The sequence below is a fragment of the Euprymna scolopes genome, chromosome 40 (assembly GCF_053919585.1).
Source record: "Euprymna scolopes isolate OS-2025 chromosome 40, ASM5391958v1, whole genome shotgun sequence".
In the NCBI taxonomy this organism is placed as follows: Eukaryota; Metazoa; Mollusca; class Cephalopoda; order Sepiida; family Sepiolidae; genus Euprymna; species Euprymna scolopes.
The window spans coordinates 47,811,310-47,833,427 of record NC_136521.1 but is presented as its reverse complement, the minus strand read 5'-3'; the positions used below and the strand labels follow the sequence as shown (position 1 = coordinate 47,833,427).

The 22,118-nt window shown below is 35.3% G+C and overlaps 1 protein-coding gene across 1 annotated transcript in view; it reads left to right on the top strand.

The window, feature by feature from the left end:
- The window catches only part of LOC145265546 (uncharacterized), a 41,530-nt gene extending 19,412 nt beyond the window's left edge, over positions 1–22,118 (top strand). Inside the window, exons 5-8 of the mRNA XM_080121511.1 lie at positions 2,310–2,393; positions 5,560–5,743; positions 9,074–9,172; positions 12,611–22,118. Coding sequence (XP_079977637.1) covers positions 2,310–2,393; positions 5,560–5,743; positions 9,074–9,172; positions 12,611–12,735 — 492 coding nt within the window. The 3' untranslated portion in view covers positions 12,736–22,118. The remainder of the gene's footprint in view (positions 1–2,309; positions 2,394–5,559; positions 5,744–9,073; positions 9,173–12,610) is intronic.

Below are 22,118 nucleotides of genomic sequence, written 5' to 3'. Positions count from 1 at the left end.
AGTGGCGATATCGACTTCCTTTCTCTCTCTCACTTGTTCTCTTACATCTGGGACGCCAAGCTGAACGGACATGTTATAAACACACACCTCCTGACTTTCTTGTAATCATGTCTTGTACTCGTTTCCCATAATAAATTCACATGATTTGTAAATTACGCAGTTAGTGACCATTGTTTCTTTATTCATTGTTCACCTATAAATGTTACTTTTTTCGACGTGATAGACAACATCCAACGATGTCCATTACACAATCTTTCTTAAATTCTTAAATATAGCACCAGTCGTACTACACTACAATCATTATTCATCGCTTTTGTTTTGGTTTTATTGGCCCTCAGTTTTCTCACTTTCCAGTGGGTCTCTCTGTTTATTATTTTTACTTCATCCCATAGGTCCCACCTCTCCATCCAGACATGGTTGGCTATACCCGATTTTTCCGTCCCCCCTTTAGTTACCGCTTTTCGGTGTTCTTCCACCAAAGCGGTAACTAAAGGGGAGACGGAAAAATCGGGTATAGCCAACCATGTCTAGATGGAGAGGGGGGACCATCGGCCCCTATGGGATGAAGTAAAAATGATAAACAGAGAGACCCACTGGAAAGTGAGAAAACTTAAAGAAACAGCTCACATGCTCGGACATAACAACCTACTGAGCAAACCAAGCATAGAGCTGAATGCAATTTGGACAGAGAGAGAAAACCTTGAATAACAACATAGGTTTAACATTAACAAAAACCAACTAAGAATTGTCCTAGTGACATATGGCCGAGTGGTCCTAGTTACCCAGAGGTGCTGAGTTCAATCCTGAACGAAGGCAGTGAAAAGTAACATTCGAAACAGAGAATCAGCAACTATGTCCCAGAGCCTAACTGGAGTCCGAACATGGTACCCCCGTAATAATAATAAAGAGTTGGGTTCGAGACTCCTAACAAACGGAGGGCAAAATGGCCGAAACGTTGTGACTATAACAACCAAGATGAGGAAGTCAGTCCGACAATCTCAATCAATATACAGGGTAGAAATTCTCTATTGATTACAGTATGGAACAATAAATTTGTCACCCTAAAGAAAACAACACTACAGCTTTATTTTAAAACTTTAATGAAAAAATCAATTCAGGTAACTTGATTATGTAGTAGAGCTGACATCTATTCAATGTAGCCGCCTTCAGCCTCAATCACTGCCTTGATATGCGTCCAGAAGTGGGATCATGCCTTTTCCATAAGCAATCGGGCTTTGGTGTTATAGGAGGTCATGTTGGTGATGTTCTTGATAAATGACCAAACAAAGTAGTCCAGCGAGTTCGGGGGAGGAGGGGAGGGCAGTAAGTGTCGAGTCCTGCTGCCACACCCAGGGTCTGCCAGCAGCCATCTGATTGCAGCAGGGGATCATTACACTCTTCAGCACAGGTACACTTTGGTGTTGACTTTCAAGTTGATTTCGAAGATGTGAGGTGGCATGATGTGGTGGTTGAAGCCACACCAAAGACCATAACCGTGGCCGGAAACTTCATTGAGTTGTGCCCTCAAGCGTTGAACTGTCCGGATTAGCATTTTGTGAGTGCTGGCAATGGTCCTGTTGTCATAACTTGGATCGGTAGAGAGCATGAGTTATACAGCGGCGCATCACCGATCTCGCTCGTTGAACATTGTGTCACTTTCAGGCATAATAGAAGGCTCCTATTACTCTTGGGATTTGTACACAACTGGCCGACTAGTAGATGGTCTGCAACAGAAAAAGAAAACCAGTTTTCATCAAATGGAAATGGAACCATGTCATCTTTTCTAGTGCACCAATTTTATTGTTCCGCCCTGTATAATTTTTAAACAGCATCTAACACATACCAGCATGCAAAACTTATGTTAAACCGATGATAACGATGTTGTATTTGAGTATCTAGATTTGTTTTAGTCTCATCAACATGTTACGGTGATGATGGTTCAGTGGTTAATTGCACAGATTGACAATCTGGGTGTCCCAAATTCGAATCCAGTTCTGTTCTACAGAAAAATTATTTTCACTTAGGATGTTGGTAACCTTCACGTGGTCCCTCCAGTAAGTACCAGATATCTTTCCAGAACTAATTCTGACTATAAAAATATCGGGGAAACCAATGCCAGCAATAGAATTTTCAGATTCATGTCATATGATGACGATGAGCATGTTAGTTGTTGTTTTGTTTTTTTTATGGTGAAAGTTGTTGTCATAGGAAGCAAGGATTGGATTTCTTAGCGGCTAGACGTAGTTATCTCCTTTTTTACTTATTTTTTTATTTATTTATTTATTTTTTTAAATATCTTATCATTCCAGAATCCGTTTGAGCATTCCAATGGTGATATTGTTGATCCTGAACTCTGTTATGCTTATGCCGAAGCACCTACAGATTCTGTAAGAGTAAGTAGCCTTTTCTGTCTTTTTCTTTTTTTTAGTCCCCCCAAGCTTTTGATAAACTCACTGTGAGATTTTCATCTACATATTTTCACTTTTATATCGGCGCCATTTTTTTTTTTTTTTTTTTTTTTTTTTTTTTGGTCTCCCAACAAAAGGAAGGTGCACCTGTAAATTCACCCTTGTCCGTTCGTCTGTCTGTACTTTTCTCAATAACTATGCCTTGGAATTTTTTTTTTAATTTTTGCACAAACATTAAACATGATATGAGTAAAAAAGTAACACAATGGATTTTCTGGGAAAACCCCGGTTGCCCCCCCCCCCCCCCTAGGGTGCCTTTCGAGTTAAATGGCTAAAATTGACAATTTTCGTGCTTATTAAAAAAAATATTGATGCCTTGGATTTTTATAAAACTTTCTGAAAAGTTGTAACTAACTGATTTCTATATAATTTTGTTGGTCTATACTTCGCGATAACGGGCTCTTTTAGGGCTAATAAAAACACTCCGTTTTTTAGACTATTTTACCATATTTGTCCAAAGTTTTCTGTGTATATCTATTTGACAGTCTTGCATGGTGCTGAACTCAAATTTAAATATGTTAAGGCCTTGGGGACTTTTGGGGCTAAATGGGGGTTGGGGGGTGCAAATAATGGACTTAGTTATTTCTTTTTTTGCATGGTGCAGAACTCAAATTTACATTTACACCATTTGTTCATTTTCACCAAGATTTGACGTGCCCTGGGGATTTTTGGAACGAAACGCTGAACTTAGTCATTTTTTTTAGGCCTCATTCATGGTGCACTTGCGGGGGACCATGCATGTTGTTTTTTAATATTCTTTTGATCTTCTTCAAACTGATGTTTTTTTTGGACATCAGTACATAGATGAACTTGTTGCATTGCTGTGCTCATAAGTGTGAACCTATTTTTCTTCGTTGCCTTTGGTTATAGGTGAAACTACATTCAATTTTCCTTCCAAAATGACAATTGATCAATATTTGACAGCAGAAAAGGGCAAGTTGTAGTTGTAAGTTTTTGTTTTGATGACTTTGCAGAACATGATTGATTTTTGCAAAAGCAGGGTTCGTACAAGTTTAAAAAGTCCTTGAATTTTATTTTTACCTTGAAAAGGCCTTATTTTTATTACTATCTTGAAAAATCCTTGAAAATATGGAAAATGTCTTGAAAATATGAAAAATCCTTGAAAATATGGAAAATGTCTTGAAAGGCCTTGAAAATTATATTCTTTATGTCCAGTAAAATTTTGTGTTTAAATATTAAAAATAACATCAAAATAAATACTATTAAATTATATTTTAAGTATTCATAAAAGTACCATTAAAATATTTTTAAAATATTGAAAATAAAATCCAAATACAGTGTTTTGAAATTGTATAGTTTTATTATAGAATACAAGAGTTACGTCCCTTTTGGGGGGGGGGGTCAAATCTCCCTCTACTTTTGCTTTTATTTATAACTAGCGAGGGGTACCCGGCGTTGCCCGGGTGTTTGTAGGTGTGTGTACAAAAAAAACGAAGACTTGACGCGCATAGTAAAATCTGAAAAAAAAACAGGTGCCCGTTTTTTACAAGTTAAAAAAAGCCGAAGCCTTGACGCGCAGTTGGAAAATAGTAAAGTGTGAAAAAAACAGGTGTGCGCTTTTGACGAGTTATTGACGTGACGGCGATAGCTATTCAGCAGTTACGATTTTGTGCGGGACAGTTTTTAAATAAATAAATAAATAAATCGGTTTGTTTGTTTTTAACTAAGTTCAGGGAAAACCAGTTCCCTGTTTATTAGGAGGAGTGTCTCGTCTCGAAATGAAAGCTACCGTCTGATATGACGAAGTCGACATTGACCAAACGTTACTTAGCTCTCTAAAGACCACTGTAATTAGAGTCAAGTTTCGCTTTTTGTTTATACCGAAAACCGAATGTAACGCGTGCCGATGCGGGAAATGTGGAATAATTAACGTTTGAAAGTCAAATAGACAGGCAAGCTCTGTGGTTAAGTGTGAGATATTACAATTTATAGATAATATAAAAAGTTTTAAGAAGTTGTGAAGCGAGCGAGCGCTTCTCTGAAAGAAGCCTTTTGTAGACATCGAGGAAAAGCGTACATACATACATACATACATACATATATACATACATTTTCGCTTTTATATTTATAGATTTGATCTTTTGTTGGGGGTATGGGGGGGGTAATGGGAGCCATTATAAATAAAAATGACCCCTTCCTTTCCTCGCTCTTAAAAAAACTTTCTTTATGCAGTCTGGACTTTCTAATGGCGACCTGAGCTTTTTTGAATCACTGCGGATTGTAAAATAAACCCCAAATTGTTTTGAAACCTAGAATTTTGTCTGGAGAAGGCCTGGAAAAACTTTGAAAAGTCCTTGAAAATGGACATTGAAAATCTGTACGCACCCAGAAAAAGAAAGGAAAAAAAAACAATAACATCAATGTTTGGTGCATCAGGAAGCCAGTATTTTCAGACAGCCTGATCTGGTAGCACGAGAAGTTGTATAGTATGCAACATTAACCATATGAATCCAAAGATTCTATTGTTGGCATTGGTTTCCCTGATATTTTCCTAGTAAGACTAGAAGGACCATGTGAAGGTTGCCAGCATACCTAAATGAAAGTAATTTTTTTGCGGAACAAACTGGATTCGAACTTGAAACACTCGCTCAACTGATGAACTCGTTGCACTTGTGCCCCCTCAGTGTACATATCCTTGGCAAACCCACTTAGCAACAAAATCTCACCCCTTCACTATTGAGGTCCCTAAATGCCAGAAAGCTTTCTACTCTAATAGTTTCTTTCCTTGAACAGCTAGAATTTGGTATTCCCTTCCTGCTACCTGCTTCCCTGACTGTACTGATATGCAGAAGTTTAAATGTAACGTAAACCAACATCTTGTTAATCTTTCTTAGGCATGGTCCCAAATAGTAGCCCCTTACATTGAAATGGCGATATGCCTTGTTGGGGGTAAACATGAGTTAAAAAACAAAAGAAAACACTCAAGTTGTCAGTCTGTATCATTAATCACTTGTTCACCAGCTCCGCTCTTCTTTTAGACCAATATTCTATCAATGTTAAGATTCTGTTACCATGACATTGTTAGAAGTTATTTTGGGGGTATTAATATTTCTTGTTCTTTCGCATTCAGAGTGGTCAGTTTGAAGATATTGAGGTTGACCAGACCACTGCTGACCCCTGGACTGAGGAATTGGACTTTGATAATGAAAACCATGACAGCAGCAGTGAACAGACGAACAAAGTCGTCACATTGCCCTCCACCTCTCTAGAACTGGACCTCCCAGTCGATACTCTACCCTCAAAAAATCCAAACCGTAAGTATTTTTTTTTACAATATCAGTTTCAGGTTCTTTGACTGTCGAAGAAAATAAAGTCAGTTTTTTTTTATGAGAAATTATTTTATTTTAACATCAGGATTGTGAGTTCCATTATAGAAACGTTGATTTAATTTGAATAAAATAAAATATGCATCAAGTGCGTTTGAAAGCCAAATCACAAAGCAATATTATGAAAATAAACAAATATTTTACTTGTTTGAAGTTTATAACATAAATATATTTTGGAACTATACTCCATCCTTAGTGTTTTTTTTTTTTCTTCTTTCTTGCAACATTGTAAAGTATACAACCGCTGAGAGAGAACGCGCGGATCTGTACTACTGAATTTTCTTTCTCCAACTTTACAAATAGCAAGAAAGAAGTCTGTTGCCAAGGTCACTGGAAAGATGGTGGGATCCTTCTACCGCTCCAGAAGATATCTCACTACTGATGCAATTCTCTATCTATATAAAAGCCAAGTACGTCCAAGGATGGAATACTGTTGCCATATCTGGGAAGGAGCTGCTAAAAACAGCCTATCCTGCCTTGACAGAGTACAAAATAGACTTCGTGGCTTAGTGGGGGATGGCCTTTTCTCTACCCTGCAACCTCTCTCCCACAGAAGAGACGTTGCGAGCCTATCCTTGTTTTATCGTTATTTCCATGGCAGGTGCTCGTCTGAACTCCAATCCCTGGTCCCCCCTCGCCAATCTTTCACGAAAAACACCCGTCTAGCTGAATCCACTGTGAAAAATTTCCCCCACTCTATATCTGTGCCTGAATCAAAACGTGGATTCCATGAACAAAGCTTCTTTCTTAGAACTGCACGCCTGTGGAGCTCTTTTCCGTCTGCCTGCTTCCCACCGGACTACAACTTGGATGTCTTCAAGTCCAATGTTAACAAATTCCTAATGAACCGCCCCCTTAAGTAAACACTTCATCAAATCTCCACACTAATGTAATGTACTTGCAATAACCCTTATCCCTGAGTGGCTTCCGGGCCTTGATAAGTGATGATCACTGTGTAAAAAAAAAAAAAGAAGAAAAAAAAAATACTGAGGATGGAGTTTGACTCGAAAATATATTTGAATTATAAATTTCAAACAAGTAAAATATTTGTTTATTTTCCTAATCTTACATTGTGATTTGGCTTTCAAGCGCACTTGATGCATATTTTATTTTATTCCATTTTTTTTAACTTTTAAAATAATTTCTTCATCATCATCATAACCATTATCATCATCATAATCCTTATCATAATTATCATCATTATTGCCATTATCGTTATCATCATCATCATATTCAGTTAAACATCTGTATTACATACTGGCATGCGTAGGATGGCTTTGAGAAATTGACTTTGAAATTAATCTGTCTCATGCTTCTCTTTACCTCAGATCCAAAGGTTATCATTTCCTCACATGTTTTCTTTGGCCTTCCCATATAAATTGATTGTGCTACCTCAACTGTTCTACATCTACTAACACAAGGAATCCCATTCGTTCTTTCAACGTGGCTATACCATCAAAGTCTCCTGTTCTGTACACATCTCGCTAAACTGTCAGAATATAATCTTCCTTTGAAGTCAGTAGATGTAAGCCTGTCTTATATGCTCATCATGTTGCTGACATGTTTCTTTCCCTGTGAAATTGCATCATGTGGACTCTCCAGCTATGATCATCTTCCGCTTCGTGTCGGGGCAAGGCTGTTCAGTGATCCAATCAATGCTGTAATGAAAAACCCTCATCTATAAATATAAAAGCGAAAATGTGTGTATGTATGTGTGTATATGTGTGCACTTTTTGTGTATGTCTGCAAAAGGCTTTTTTTGTCGACCTTCTCACTCGGCTCACTCCTTCTTAAAACTGTTTATATCACGTCTAAATCGTAATATCTATGACTTAAGAACGGATCGCGTGTGTATTTAATTTGCCCAACTTTTGCCAGCTATTTTTCCATCGTCACATCTTCGAAAAGCGAATGATGGGGCAGAGGAAACAGTAACTGGCTTGCAGTGCAAAACTAGGTCGAACATCACGCCACTTAACTTCCTCGCACCTGTATATTTCACTTTATAAACCTTGACTTAACACGCTTATCAATTCCTCTCCCCTCGTGGCCGAGATGGCTAGGTCTCAGGTTTTTTTCCCCTTTCCTTTCCACCGTCAAGGCTTTGGGGGTTCAATCCTACCGTCCTACTAAAACTTTTTTTTTCTTTTACACCTCCAAAAACCCGGCCAACGTGTTTTTTTTTTGGGGGGGGGTTTACTCCCCCACCACCAACACACACACCTCCAAACACCCGGGCAATGCCGGGTACCCCCCGCTAGTATGTAGTAAAACCAAAACATCAGTTTATAAACAAATAACAGATATTTATATATATATTTTTTTTTTAATTAATGCCGTAAAACAAAAACAACCAACCAACCAATCCATCTGTGTCAAAATCCATTGATTAAAACAACCCATTGTCTAAACCTGGAATTGAAATCAATCTATAGAAATTTGTTAAGTTTTTGTCATGGCAAGATGTTATTTTCTCAGCCACAAGAGAAAATATTTAAAAAAAAAAAAAAAAAATTAAAAAAATAAAACTATACTTACACCAGGGAAAACTACTTGTTAAGTAAATAATTTGATAGACATTACGAAATTGTCGTTTTTTTTTTTTTTTGTTCTTTCCCAGAGTCAATTATTTAAAACAACCCTTTGTCTAAATCTGGAATTGAAATTAACGTATGGAAATTTTAAGTTTTTTTTTTTTTTTTTCGTTAACACGTTATTTCCTCAATCACTGGAGAGAAAAGAAGAAAAAAACTATACTTACTGTTATGTTTGACGTTCATCTTCGTCGGCAACTGTTATGTTTGCAGGTTGAACCAAATAACGTATAAGACAATACAAATGAAGACTCAACAAACAAAGGTACATCAATAAGAAGTGTATTAGGAAAAGTATATTTACAGTATATTTACATAATGGTTGTCAAGTAAGAGAGTCTTGGCTGGAGAACATATCTGCTCTCGGCTCGGCCTTCGGTGGCTTCTGGTTAACACACACTCAGACTAACCGAGTCTTGCTATTTATGTGTAATATTATCCACATATTTAAATGAGTGGGTGCCACCACAACACTTACTTTATAAGTGATTTGTCCTGATTTAAGTAATTAATTTGATGAACATTACAAAATTGTTCTTTTTTATTTTTGTCCTTTCCCAGAGTCAATTCATTACCGATTGGATTTGATTAAATAATTAAATTATTATTTTGTAAATCAATTATTTGTTAGAAATAAGATTTTTTTTCTTTCATTTCTCATCAGAATTGCCCGAGTGTGTTTCTCATTCAAAAACCCGACCAGTAGAAGACGATGACGATACAGATGTGGAATGGGAACTTTCTCACGGTGTTTATGATGTCAGTAAGTAACGTTTCTAATTTTCATTTATCGCCTCCTTCCTCTGCATTTTTAAAACAGTTTGATACATCTCATTAATAAAGCCAATTATGTTTGTCTGTCTGTCAACATGTTTAACTGAAAGCTTATCTCTTTTCTATCTTTTTTTTCTTCTTTTTTTTTTACATGGGAGTCACCATTTATCAAGGCCCGAAGGCCATTCAAGGATAAGGGTCAATGAGTGTACAGTAGTCACTGAGCCAACACCGAATTAATAGTTAATGGTGGAAATGGAGTAGAAATGGATTATTTAAGAGGGCAGCTTAACATGAACTTGTTTACATTAGACTTGAAGACGACCATATTGTAATTAATCAGCTGGAAAGCAGGCCAACGGAACAGTTCCTCAGGAGGTCAATTTTAGGAGAGAAGCTTTATTCATGGAATTTGCGTTTAGGTTAAGGCACAGATAAAGAATGGGGGTGGGGGCTGTTGATAGTTGTTACAGTTAGACGAGTATTTTTTATGAAAGTTTGGCAGGGGAGTGGCATAAATTGAAGCTCAGGCAAGAACTTGCCATGAAAATAACGATGGAGCAGAGACAGGTTCACGTCTCTTCTGTGGTTAAGAGGTTGCAGGGAAGAAAAACGGTGCATCACCTACTATGTTTTGAAGCCTGTTTTGAACTCTGTCAAGGCAGGATAGGGTGCTCCGAGTAGCTCCTGCCCAGATGTGGCAACAGTACTCTATTTTTATCTGCAAGACATCTTTTTGGTCCCCCGACAAAAGGAAGGTGGACTTGTAAATTCACCCTTGTCCATTCGTCTGTCCGTACTTTTCTCAATAACTGCGCCTTGGAATTTAAAAAAAATTTTGCACAAACATTAAACATGATATGAGTAAAAAAGTAACAGAATGGATTTTCCGAGAAAACTCCAGTTGCCTCCCCTAAGGGTGCTTTTCAAGTTAAAATTGCTAAAATTGACATTTTTGTGCTTATTAAAAAAAATTAATGCCTTGGATTTTTATAAAACTTTTTTAAAAGTTTTAACTGATTTCTACATAATTTTGTTTATCTATACTTCGCGATAACTCTTGGGTGTGCCCTAGGGGCTCTTTTAGGGCTAATAAAAACACTCCATTTTCGGGACTATTTTACCATATTTGTCCAAAATTTTCTGTCTATGTATATTTACCAGTTTTGCATGGTGCTGGACTCAAATTTAAATATGTTAAGGCCTTGAGAACTTTTGGGGCTAAATAGGAATGAAAATGATGGACTTAGTCATTTCTTTTTTTGCACGGGGCAAAACTCAAATACTCAAATTTACATATGTTAAGACCTAAAACTGCACCCTTTGTTCATTTTCACCAGGATTTTGGGGCTAAATGGGGGGGGGGTTGCAAATGCTGAACTTAGTCATTTTTTTTATGCCTCGTTCACTGTGCACTTACGGGGGACTATGCATGCTTCACTTGTTTCTCTTCTTTTTTCTAAGCTACAGCAAAGTCTGTGATAATGAATTTTTGTCTTCACTTGGTGTAATCACAGGCTTGATTCGAGTGAAGACCAAACTTCAGTTGAAATTGGAACTTTTTTTTGGTATCGGTATCGGATTCGGAAAAATTTTTAGCCTAATTTCCAATTTTAAAATTCATTCATTTTTTTTTTTTTTTTTTTTTTGTTCAAAACGTCATTTTTCATTGCTTGATAAAATGATAAATATGTACAGAGTTCGCAAAGACTTGAAAAATCCTTGAATTTTTACTTTTGCCTTGAAAAAACTTTATTTCCATTATTAGCTTGAAAAATCCTTGAAAATATGGAAAATGTCTTGAAAAGGCATTGAAAATTGTGTTATTCATGTCTAGTAAAAATTTGTATCGAAATATTAAAAATAAAATTGAAGTAAATAATATTAAATTATTTTTAAGTATTAATAAAAATACCGTTAAAATATTTTTTGAATATTGAAAATAAAATCAAATACATTGTTCTGAAATTGCATAGTTTTATTATGAATACAAGAGTTACGTCCCTTTATTACAAAACTACCTCGGGTAGTTTCGTGATAAAGATTCAAATCTCCATCTATTTTTGTTCTCATTTATAATTTAATTTTTTTTTTTTTTTTGGTTAGAGAGTACAACATGAGGGAGGAATAGTGGTGGCCGCTATAAATAAATACCCCCTACTTGAAGTAGTTTTATTTTTATAAAGAAAATCATTTATAAACGAAACCTTTGTATATTCTCACAGTTTTATGACCATGGCTTCATAAAGGAAAAAAAAATCTCAAATGGCTTTGGGCCTTAATAAGTGGTAACTCATTAGTAAAAAAAAAAAATAAAACAATAAATAAATGTTAAAATGTTTGTATCATTAAAAAATACTAGTTGACTTAAAATTCACCAAACATTAATTTGATTGTTTTTTTCTTCTTTTCCCTTTACAAAACTCAATCATGTTCTCCAAAAACAAAAACAATTTTCCTCTACGAAACAAGCAAACCAAACACCTTAAATAAATATTTGAAGATATAAAAATACTTGAAACTTTAAAACTTCTACTAAAATTACTGGATCTGGTGTAAAATAGCCCAAAAAGGGTTGATTCGTAGTTAAACAGCGAAACCAAGCACCATCAATAAATATTTGAAGATTCGAAGATATAAAAAAACTTAAAGCATAACATTTTCCAAGAATTCTGGATTCAACATTAAATAACCCAAAACAAGGGTTGATATGCCGTAAAACAAAAACAAGCCAACAACCAAATTGATTAAACTAACATTACATGGAATTTTTCAATTTTTAATGGTATTCTTATGCATGCCAAATTTTACACATCATAAAACAGAAACTGTTGTCCATTTTTGACTGAAACTTGATGGGCAAGTCAGGCATAGACAGAGGATTATATGTATCAAATATAATTGGATTACAAAAAAGACTGTGGATTTTTTTCTATACAAAACTGATTCACAAGAGGCTGACCCTTCGAGATTAATACCACCAGCTTAATAAGCCTCTTCCATTATTCAACCTAATTAAAAGGACAAAAATACAAAAAAAAATCTTTGATATACATACTGATCGAGCAACAAATATCATATTCCAAAAATCATATAAACTGATCAAGTTTTTTTTTTTATATATAGAAAATCATTTTCTTATTATTAATTACAAGGCTGATTTTGATCTCTATTTCTGTGTCAGTAGTTCGAGTTGAGTTGCCTCCCTTTATTAAATATGGCGGAGAGAGACACACCATCTTTGTTTCTTCATAAAATTTGATCTTATTTAAAAACCAAAGCAAACTCCACGAATAAATATTTGTAAGATATAAAGAATTTGAATCACTGTATTCAGCATTAAATAACCTGAAAAGGGTTGATATGCCATAAAACAAAGCAACCCAACCTATTGAAAAAAAGATTTTCTCATTTTCTTCTTTTGCAGATGCTTCCAATTACCAAGATCAATATTTGTTTATGCCATCGGATCTTCACTGCAAGATCGTCCATCATCAGAAACCAGTTCTACTGAAAACCTTTCCTGGTCAGTTTGACGATGCCGATGACTGATCTGTATATTCCGAGAGTGTCAGAACGGAAGGAACCGTTTTTGATACGTACATATACAGCATAAGGCTTGCGTGCATGATTGGATCTTTACATAAAATGCTTAAAAAAAATTTTTAAAGACAAATCAGCAATAACAAAGCTTTAAGAATGCTGGGCAAACATTAGAGGGTGCGACCAGGGCAGAATACGATAAAAATTTCTCTACAGGGATTAAAAATGGTTTTATGTTATTTTTTTTTTGTTATATGTGATTAAATGCTGAATCATTATGAATGGTGAATGCTCTGAAGAACTGCAAGCACTTGTGCCCCCACGACGTGAACACCCTCGACAGACCCGACAAGCTGCAAAATCCCACCCCCACACTGTAGAGATCCCTAGATGTAAAAGATCGTTCTACTCCAGTAGTTTCTTCCCCAGAACTGCTAGACTTTGGAATTCCATTCCAGGTCACTGCTTCCCCAACTGTACTGACATGCATAAGTTCAAGTGCAACGTGAACCAACATCTCGCTGCCCTAATCCCTACATAGTGCCCCAGTAGATGTTTCCCCTGATAGTAGCCCCCTACACCAAAGTGGCAATGTGCCTTGTTTGGGGTGAAAATATAATAAAAAAAAATAAAAAAAAAAAAAAATTTGAAATCAATTTAGTGTTACGCATGTAAACTTAAAAAAAACATGCTTGAAATGTATGAACATGATGTGAATAAGAAAAATCAAAGATGGCAGCCAAATTTAACCTGATGTCGTGTGATCTTTATTATTCAGATAATGTTGACGTATTTTCAAGCATACTTTTCTCAAGTTTACATTCATGATACTAAATTGATTTTAAATTAAAATGGTTCCTCTTTTAATAATTTATAAGAAAAACAATAACATAAAACCATTTTTAATGCCTATACAAAATTTTTCTTTCATTCTGCTCGGGTCGCAACCTTTAACGTTTACCGGATGCCAATAATATGGCCCTTCCTTTTCTATGAAACCCAGGAATCTATACAAAATTTTGAACCAAACCCTTTATTTACTTTATAGTATATTATTCTTATTCTATCAGCCATGACTGGATAAAAGTGTTAAGTAAATTTTATTTTATTGCTAATTATCGTCTGTGGTGAGGTTGAACCTTTAACCTCCAGATGACACTCTCTTAGATCTGATTGTTAATGAATACCTGTTTATTTATGACACATGTATTCATGTGGATTAAATGAAAGGTTCCGTTTGAAATTCCGTTATAGGTTTCTGAGTTGGGTATGAATATTTTTTCTGAATTTAGAAAAGATGCACCTGAAGAAGGTCGGAGGTTACATCTATAAGAATTACATCCAAGATGAGAAGAGTAGTCCGCATAAACTCTAAATAAAATCAAGTTATCAAATCTCGTCGCAAAATTTTTGAAACCTAATATTTAATGCTTCATGCAAATTCTTGATGCAAAGGTAATTGAAAAAGGCGGACTTATCCGAAATGTATAGGAAAGGGCCACAAAAAAAGGGACAAAGTAAAAACAGTGGATAATCGAAGGTAATTGTTTTGGTGACTAAACTAGAAAGAAGCTAGAAATTAGGCAAACATGGTCAACCACAAATTTAATCGTATCATTATTTTGTAGTATAAAAACAAATTAATAAGGCAGTTTGCAATGCAGAAAAAAATAAAATGTAACGGTGCAAGAAATGATTATTTCTTTTTATTTATACTAAAAAGAATTTAGTGATTGTCCAGCATCTTTATGACGTTCGTACCTATGATAGAAAGAAAAGATCTTATCCAAAAATCACATAAATTGATCAAGTAGTTTTATTTTTATAAAGAAAATTATTTTTAAAAAGATTTAAAGTGATTAATAGGAAATTGTAGACATTACAAGGCTGATCTTGCAAGTTTGAATTATTGTTGAGTTATCACTGTTTGTTTCACTAAGATAACGATGCAAGATGGTTACTTCTCGGATACTCATAGAATTTGATTTTCTTAGTTAAAATGAAACTATTTGATCAACTTATATGATTTTTGGAATAGGATTTTTCTTTCCATCATGGGTACATACATGGTATAGATTTTTTATTTAATTTTTGTTTTAATATAAGAGGAATTCTGGACAATGACTGAAAAATTAAATAGTTATCAATTTTTTATTTACATTAACTGCATTAGCATAAAATTATATTGATAAAAGTTAAAAAATAAAAATCATCTGAAAAATGGACAGAAACTTGTAGAGGAATTGTGTGATGTAAGTCGGGACATCGTTTTAGTTACAAACACAGGATTGCAAAGTGGACGGTTTTGGAATGAGTCAGGCTCTGACTCATAAAAGGAGTCAGATCTTTATCTCCAAAAGAATCAGCAGACGCTGGAAAAATGGTGGGATCCTTCTACCGCTCTAGAAGATATCTCACTACTGATGCAATTCTATCTGTATAAAAGCCAAGTATGTCCAAGGATGGAGTACTGCTGCCACATCTAGGCAGGAGCTAGTAAAAGCAGCCTATCCTGCCTTGACAGAGTACAAAATAGACTTCGTGGCTTAGTGGGAGTTGCCTTTTTCTCTTCCCTGCAGCGTCTCTCCCACAGAAGAGACGTTGCGAGCCTGTCTTTATTTTATCGTTATTTCCATGGCAAGTGTTCGTCTGAGCTCCAATCTCTGGTCCCCCCCTCACCAATCTTTCATGAAAAACACCCGTCTGGCTAAAACTACTCTCATTAATTTTCCCCACTCTTTATCTGTGCCTAAATCCAAACATAGATTCCATGAGCAGAGCTTCTTTCTTAGAAGTGCAGGCCTGTGGAGCTCTCTTCCGTTTGCCTGTTTCCCACCTGACTACAACTTGGATGTCTTCAAGTCTAACATAAACAAATTCCTGACAAACCGCACCCCCCCTAAGTTAGACACTCTATCAAATCTCCAATACTAATGATTACTACGATACTATCCCATTGATTACTGTACACGCAATAACCTTATCCCTGAGTGGCTTCTGGGCCTTGATAAGTGGTGACCTCCATGTAAAAAAAATAAATAAATAAATAAAAATAAGTATATGACTCCAGATACAGGTCGCCGACCCCAAACATTGTATGTGCCATTGATTTTTCATTCATCTTATCTTCTTATGGTTGTATCGTCATTTTCTCAGTGGTGACTGTCGATGAAGACGCATGAGTTGACAAGTATAGAAATAATAATAAAACATAGGAAAAACACAAACACCAATGAAGCTGTCCAATTTATGTACTCCATGCCATAAAGTACAACTGGGAGTTTGTAAATATTATAAAGCTTTAATGTGATACAGTACTCTTCTTGTAGTCAATACTACTTTGTTTTTGTGACGTCACATGGCCCCACTGACAAGTTGCCGACTCCAAACGTTGTGTGCTGTGGCCTCCTCCTTCATCTTCATCTTGAAGTTTTTGGCGTGTTGCCGTCTTGTTCACTGGTGATGATCGATGGAGCACACATGTCCACAAGTATAAAAATAAACAAAACACAGGAAAAACGCAGATGCCAATGCTTCACATATATGTCGTTTGGATTCTGAGTGTGTGTTTCTAGATGTTAACATTCGCATGTATGTTCAGTCGAGGCTGGGTGTGTCTATTGCTGTCAGTCCGTCTCCCCATCTGCTTCAAAACCACGATCCGTCTTCAACTGTATAAAAACTTTGAATGTCCACCTTGGACTTCAGGCCTCAACTAACTGTCCGACTGACACACACGCAAACGTCAAGTGTCATTCCTATTATTTCCTACCTACCCTTATTTCTCTTTGCCTACGTTAAGAACAAATTCCTATCCATTGTCTATTGATGAGTTCTTTTATTATTCGCTAAACCTACTTCCATTCCTTTTGTCATCTATCCATTTTATTTTCCTAGACCCCCCCCCTCCCAGTATTCAACGAACATAGTGTCACAAGGAATCGGACTCGGACTCCTAGGAATGTTAATCGTTGAGTTAAGTTTTTTATTCTTCCAAGAATCAACGACCTGAAATTTTAACGACCTGAAATTTTAACGACCTGAAATTTTAAAGACTTTAAAATAAGGAATCAGATCTTTTAGAATTCCACTAATGAAGGTCCAAATTTTTAGAATTGTAGTAGTTACGAACAAACATTAATACCTTCCTATTGGAAATTTGTCAATGTTAGTCAGGTTTTTAATACTGTGAAGACTACAACTACTATGTGAAGAGTTGCCGCCACCCTTGTCTGGTTTAGCCGGTATGCAATGTAAGCTGTTTAGTAACTCAGAGTTATCTCCCATTTGATTGTTTATATAAATGAGTGATTAATTGTTCTCTTTGTGTCTCATCATGTAAATAAACCAGACAAGTTTCGTCTGTGTCTCTGTGTGTAAAACTATAAACATGTTATGTTTTAATTGATTTATTTTTTATTTCAACCGTTGATATGACTTCCAATATGAATATGAATGTATTTTATTTGGTGCAGACAAGGTATGTTTTTATTTAATTCATAATTAACTATCAAATGTTGTTAATTAACTAATTAATTAACCTACACTTCCAACTCTGCAACTCTGTTTATAGGCAGACACATAATCTTCATTATAATTATTAGGTGCTTGTGTAGTGTAATACAATTTTAAATAAACCTATTTTAGGCAAAAACATATACTTAGAACTTAGTAGTCAGAGTTGGTTCATTTTTAATCTTCAAAAAATAAACAGTTTGAAATATCATCATCGTTTTAGGTCATCCTTAACTATCTGACTCCATGTGTTACATATTCAACCCCCCCCCGCTCCTTTATATCTCTCAACCACAATAAATCTATATCTGCTGACCGGATTTGCCTCATCCATCCTTTCGACAAGTATATACAACCTCAACCAATTCTGGCGGAAGACATCAAATATGTTGCGAATGTGTAATCTATTCCTCAATTCTTCTGAAATTTGGACGACTTTAAGGAATCCGATATTTTTAGAATTCCATCAATCAAAGTGAAAATTTTAAGAATTCCAGGAGTTACAATCGAACCTTAATACCTTCCAACTCTGCAACTCTGGTTACAGACAAACACAGTCTTTGTTATATTTATTAGGTGCTTGTGGAGTATGATAAAATTTCAAATAAATGCATTTCAGGTAAAAACATTATTACATACTTATAAAGTCATGTCAGAATTTGTCAAATTCGAAAAATTACAAAAAATCGTTGAGTAGAAAACCTACTCGTACTAGAACTAGTTTTTTTTTTTTATACGAAACAAAAAAAAATGTAGATATTAGCGACCCACCATTTTCTATTTTGAAATAGCTAATTACAGTTCTTATTTACAATGCCTCCCCACGGGACAGAGTTAGACACCAGGGTCGTTTTTTTAATGTGGAGAAAAGGAACAAAAATAAAAATTGTCTCAGTCGGGAAGGATTTCTCCTCCACTGACAGAGAACAAGAAATTGAAGTGTAGATCTGAAGAACAGATGCTACGCTTTGATCTTGACCCGAAGGCCAAACAGTTATTGTCCAAATAATAAACTGCAGTTACCTCCCCTGGATGTTAAATCTCTAATGTCAAATATGATAAAACTATTTTTCTTTTTTTTTTTTTCTTTTTTTTTTGTTTACTCACCTTCACCCCAAACAAGGCATATCTCCACTTGGACATAAGGAGCTACTAATTGGCATAATGCCTAAGAAAGATTAAGATGTTGGTTTACGTTACATTTGAACTTTTGCATATCAGTACAGTCAGGGAAGCAGATAGCAGGAAGAGAATTCTAAAGTCTAGCTGCTCGAGGGAAGAAGCTATTAGAGTAGGAAACTTTCTGGCATTTAGGGACCTCAACAGTGAAGGGGTGAGATTTTGTTGCTAAGCGGGTATGTCGAGGGGGCACAAGTGCAATGAGTTCATCAGAGCACATTCTATTAAAGTACTTGCGACATTTTAGCGATGGGACAATGGTTGAAGCCTAATTGACAAATTGGGACCGATTAGATTGAAAACTCTTTTTTAGACCCTATCCAAGAGGGAGACTAGTGGTAGATGCACCAGCCCAGATGTGGCAACAGTACTCCATGCATGAGTGATTGGTGGCTTTGTAGAGGTACTGGCTACTCTCGGGTGTGAGTAGTTTTCTAGCTCGATAGAGAGAGCCCACTTTCCTTGCGGCAGCCTTTGCAATATCCTCAATGTATTTGTTTCAGTTCATATTTCCTGTGAATGTCAAGCCGAGGAGTTTGAAGAAAGAATTCTCGGTAAAATTTTAGAAAAAGCGTAAACTCGAATAAAAAAAAAAAAAATTTTCTTGTAGATTTCGGTGTGCTAAAAAATAATCTGAAATCTGTCACAAATTAATAGTTTCGGAGATATTAATATTTTTCCAATAGATTATTTTCTTTATAAAATCAGCTATAATGGTGTAGGTCGGCTGATTGCGCATGCCCACAGAGGCCATTTCACTGACTTCATTTACGCTACGCATGTGCGATAATCACGTGACATTTCACAAGGCGCATGTATACATGGCGGACATTTTAAATTACAAGAAATATTTTCATAAAAAAAAAAAAATTATCTCATTTTATAGTAAAAATAATGCTGTTAGTAAGTTTTCACGACCAGTTTACAAAAAAACATCTTTGTTTTCATTCTTTTTTTGTGGTGGCGGGGGTAATTATATATAGAACTTGTATAGCTTAACAGGTGGTTCTACAGTTTAATTAACCGTTTTTCCGTAAGTAAGGTGCCAAAATTTATCGAGCAGAGTAATGATTAACATTTCAGAAAAATTCTGTGTTTACATTGGCGGGGGTGTTGCATGTTATACTACCATTAAATGTTACCATCCATCTGTGGCATTCTTACTACGTTCTGGAGGTCATTTTCTAAGGATTCAGCCATTTTCTTAGATTTGTGTATGTCCGTTCTTCCTTCATGCATGTTATAGAGCATTGTATCATTAGCAAATATACCCATCTCGGACACAATATTATCAGGCAGGTTGTTAATGAATATCAGAAATAATAGTGGTTCGAGGATCGACCCCTGAGGCACTCCTGCATTAATGTTATGCTGCTCTGATGAACGTCCATCAATGACAACCTGAAATGTAGCAACATTATCTGAATATTTTACTCGTATTTCTACTTGCTCATTTTTTATGATTTTTTTTTTAATTTCGACATGACACATAAATATGTAATAGTGTTTTTACCTAACATGCATTCATTTATTTGAAATCCCATTATATTGTACGAGTGCTTATTATTCCTATTTACAATGTCTCCCCACGGGACAGAGTTAGACACCAGGGTCGTTTTTTTAATGTGGAGAAAGGGAACAAAAATAAAAATTGTCTCAGTCGTGAAGGATTTCTCCTCCACTGACAGAGAACAAGAAATTGAAGTGCAGCATTAGGTGTATCAGAATTTTTGTAGGAATTTTTGACACCCCTAACACGAAACTGCAAATAAAATATAAAAAAAACTCATAATTTTCTCTTTTAAAAAGTAAATAATTAATTTACTCACCAAAGTGTTATGTGTCAGAAATTGAAGATAAAAGATCAATAAATAATATATTCAAATTTAAAACAAAAAAAGTAGTGTTTTTTTTTAGAAATTTACCTGTAAAATCCGAAGTTTAAAACTTTTTTTTAAAAAAAAAACACTTTTTTTTTTTTTTTTTTTTTTTTTTTTAATGAAACCTTGGTCCTTGCTCCTTTAATTGAAAAAAATATTAGGGCTTGAATTACATTTTTCGAGGAGTTATAAGCTTGGAAAGACGGGGTGGAATTATTCAATATTTTTCACGAAATTTCTGACACACCTAGTACAGCATCTGGAGAGCAGATACTACACTTTGATCTTGACCTGAAGAGGCTAAAAAGAAAGGTAACTTAGTATTTCTTGATACAGAGTTACTTCCCTTTACTCGCTGACAATCTGGTGTATTACATGAAAGTTAACATTTGACCTCATTTTGTATCGTTTGTATTGGCAGAATTTTGTTCTCATTAAAGTTTCAGCCTTTTCTGTAAAGTCTCTGACAGAAAAGTCCGATCAGTCGTTTGCCATGCACTGTATTGGAACACTATGATCCTGTAAAGCGTTTCTGCTGTCCAGATATTTGTTGTTGTTGTTGTTGTTATTTGCGATCTAATATTCTGAAAAAAAAAAAAATGGTTCATATAAAAAAGAAATAAATTAAAAACTGGCCAAGCTTATGTGGTCGTTTGACAAAGCAATTACATCTGTATTCAAGTTATTTATATATTTTAAACTGTTTTCCTTATCTTGATTGTTTCAATATTTACAAGATGCTTTAAATAAGTTTCTAGACTTTTTTGTATGGACACTTTTATTGATATTATACACATGAAACTCTAGTAACCTTCAAGGTAATCTCCTCCGACTGCAATACATTTGTTGTACCATTCCAACAACTTCTGGAAGGCCCCATGGAAGTCCTCTTGTGATCGTGTCAATGATCCTCGTCAAAGCCTATTTCATCTTCTCAATTGTTTTATAATGACAGCCTCTAAGGTTTCCTTGAGCTTAGGGAATAACCAAAAGTCACAGGGAGCAAGGTTTGGACTATAGGGAGGGTGATAAACTATCATGATGCCCATCTTGGTCAAATAGTCTGTGACAAGTATGGAGTACCCTTGGTACCAACTTCCACATCGTCAGCTTTTCATGAATAATTTGTGTATTCAGTTTCCACACTGACATCAAATTATTTCTCTATAGACACACAACAGTTCTTATCCACGAAATTCTTTATTTGGCCAATCAACTCTGGTGTTCTGACTTCCTTACTCCTCCCACACCTCTCATCATTCTTCAGAGACTCCCTGCCTTTCTTGAATCTCTTATGCCACTCAAAAATTAATGCTTGATTCATACAAGATGGTCCAAAAGCAGTCTGAAGCATTCCATATGTTTCTGTGGCATTTTTTCCAAGTTTAAAAAACAGAATTTTATTGCTTACCATTCTTCCAAAGTTTCTTCGTCCAGATTGCATTTTTGAAATTCACTAGCTGTGATAATCAGGCTTTAGTAGGGTGTATTCCAATTTTTGCTGTAGCTGTTCATATGAACCTGAAATCATAAAAATTGGTCAGTCATCTCATAAGATGTATAGCAATAACATACTGAATTTTCAAGAGTCTGTGACAATTTTAAATGTCTGGACAAAATAAGTCTGGAAACTTATTGAAGGCACCTCGAACACTTGCTGATCCACGGGACATAGAAGTTGGGATTGTTAATTTATCAAGTTAATCGTGTGAACTGTGTTCTTTATAAGATTGATGAAAAAAAGCTTCAAGAACACAACTGCAGAGTTTAAAGATTAATAATGTTATTTATAAAATAAATAAAAGTTTATATTTCTGA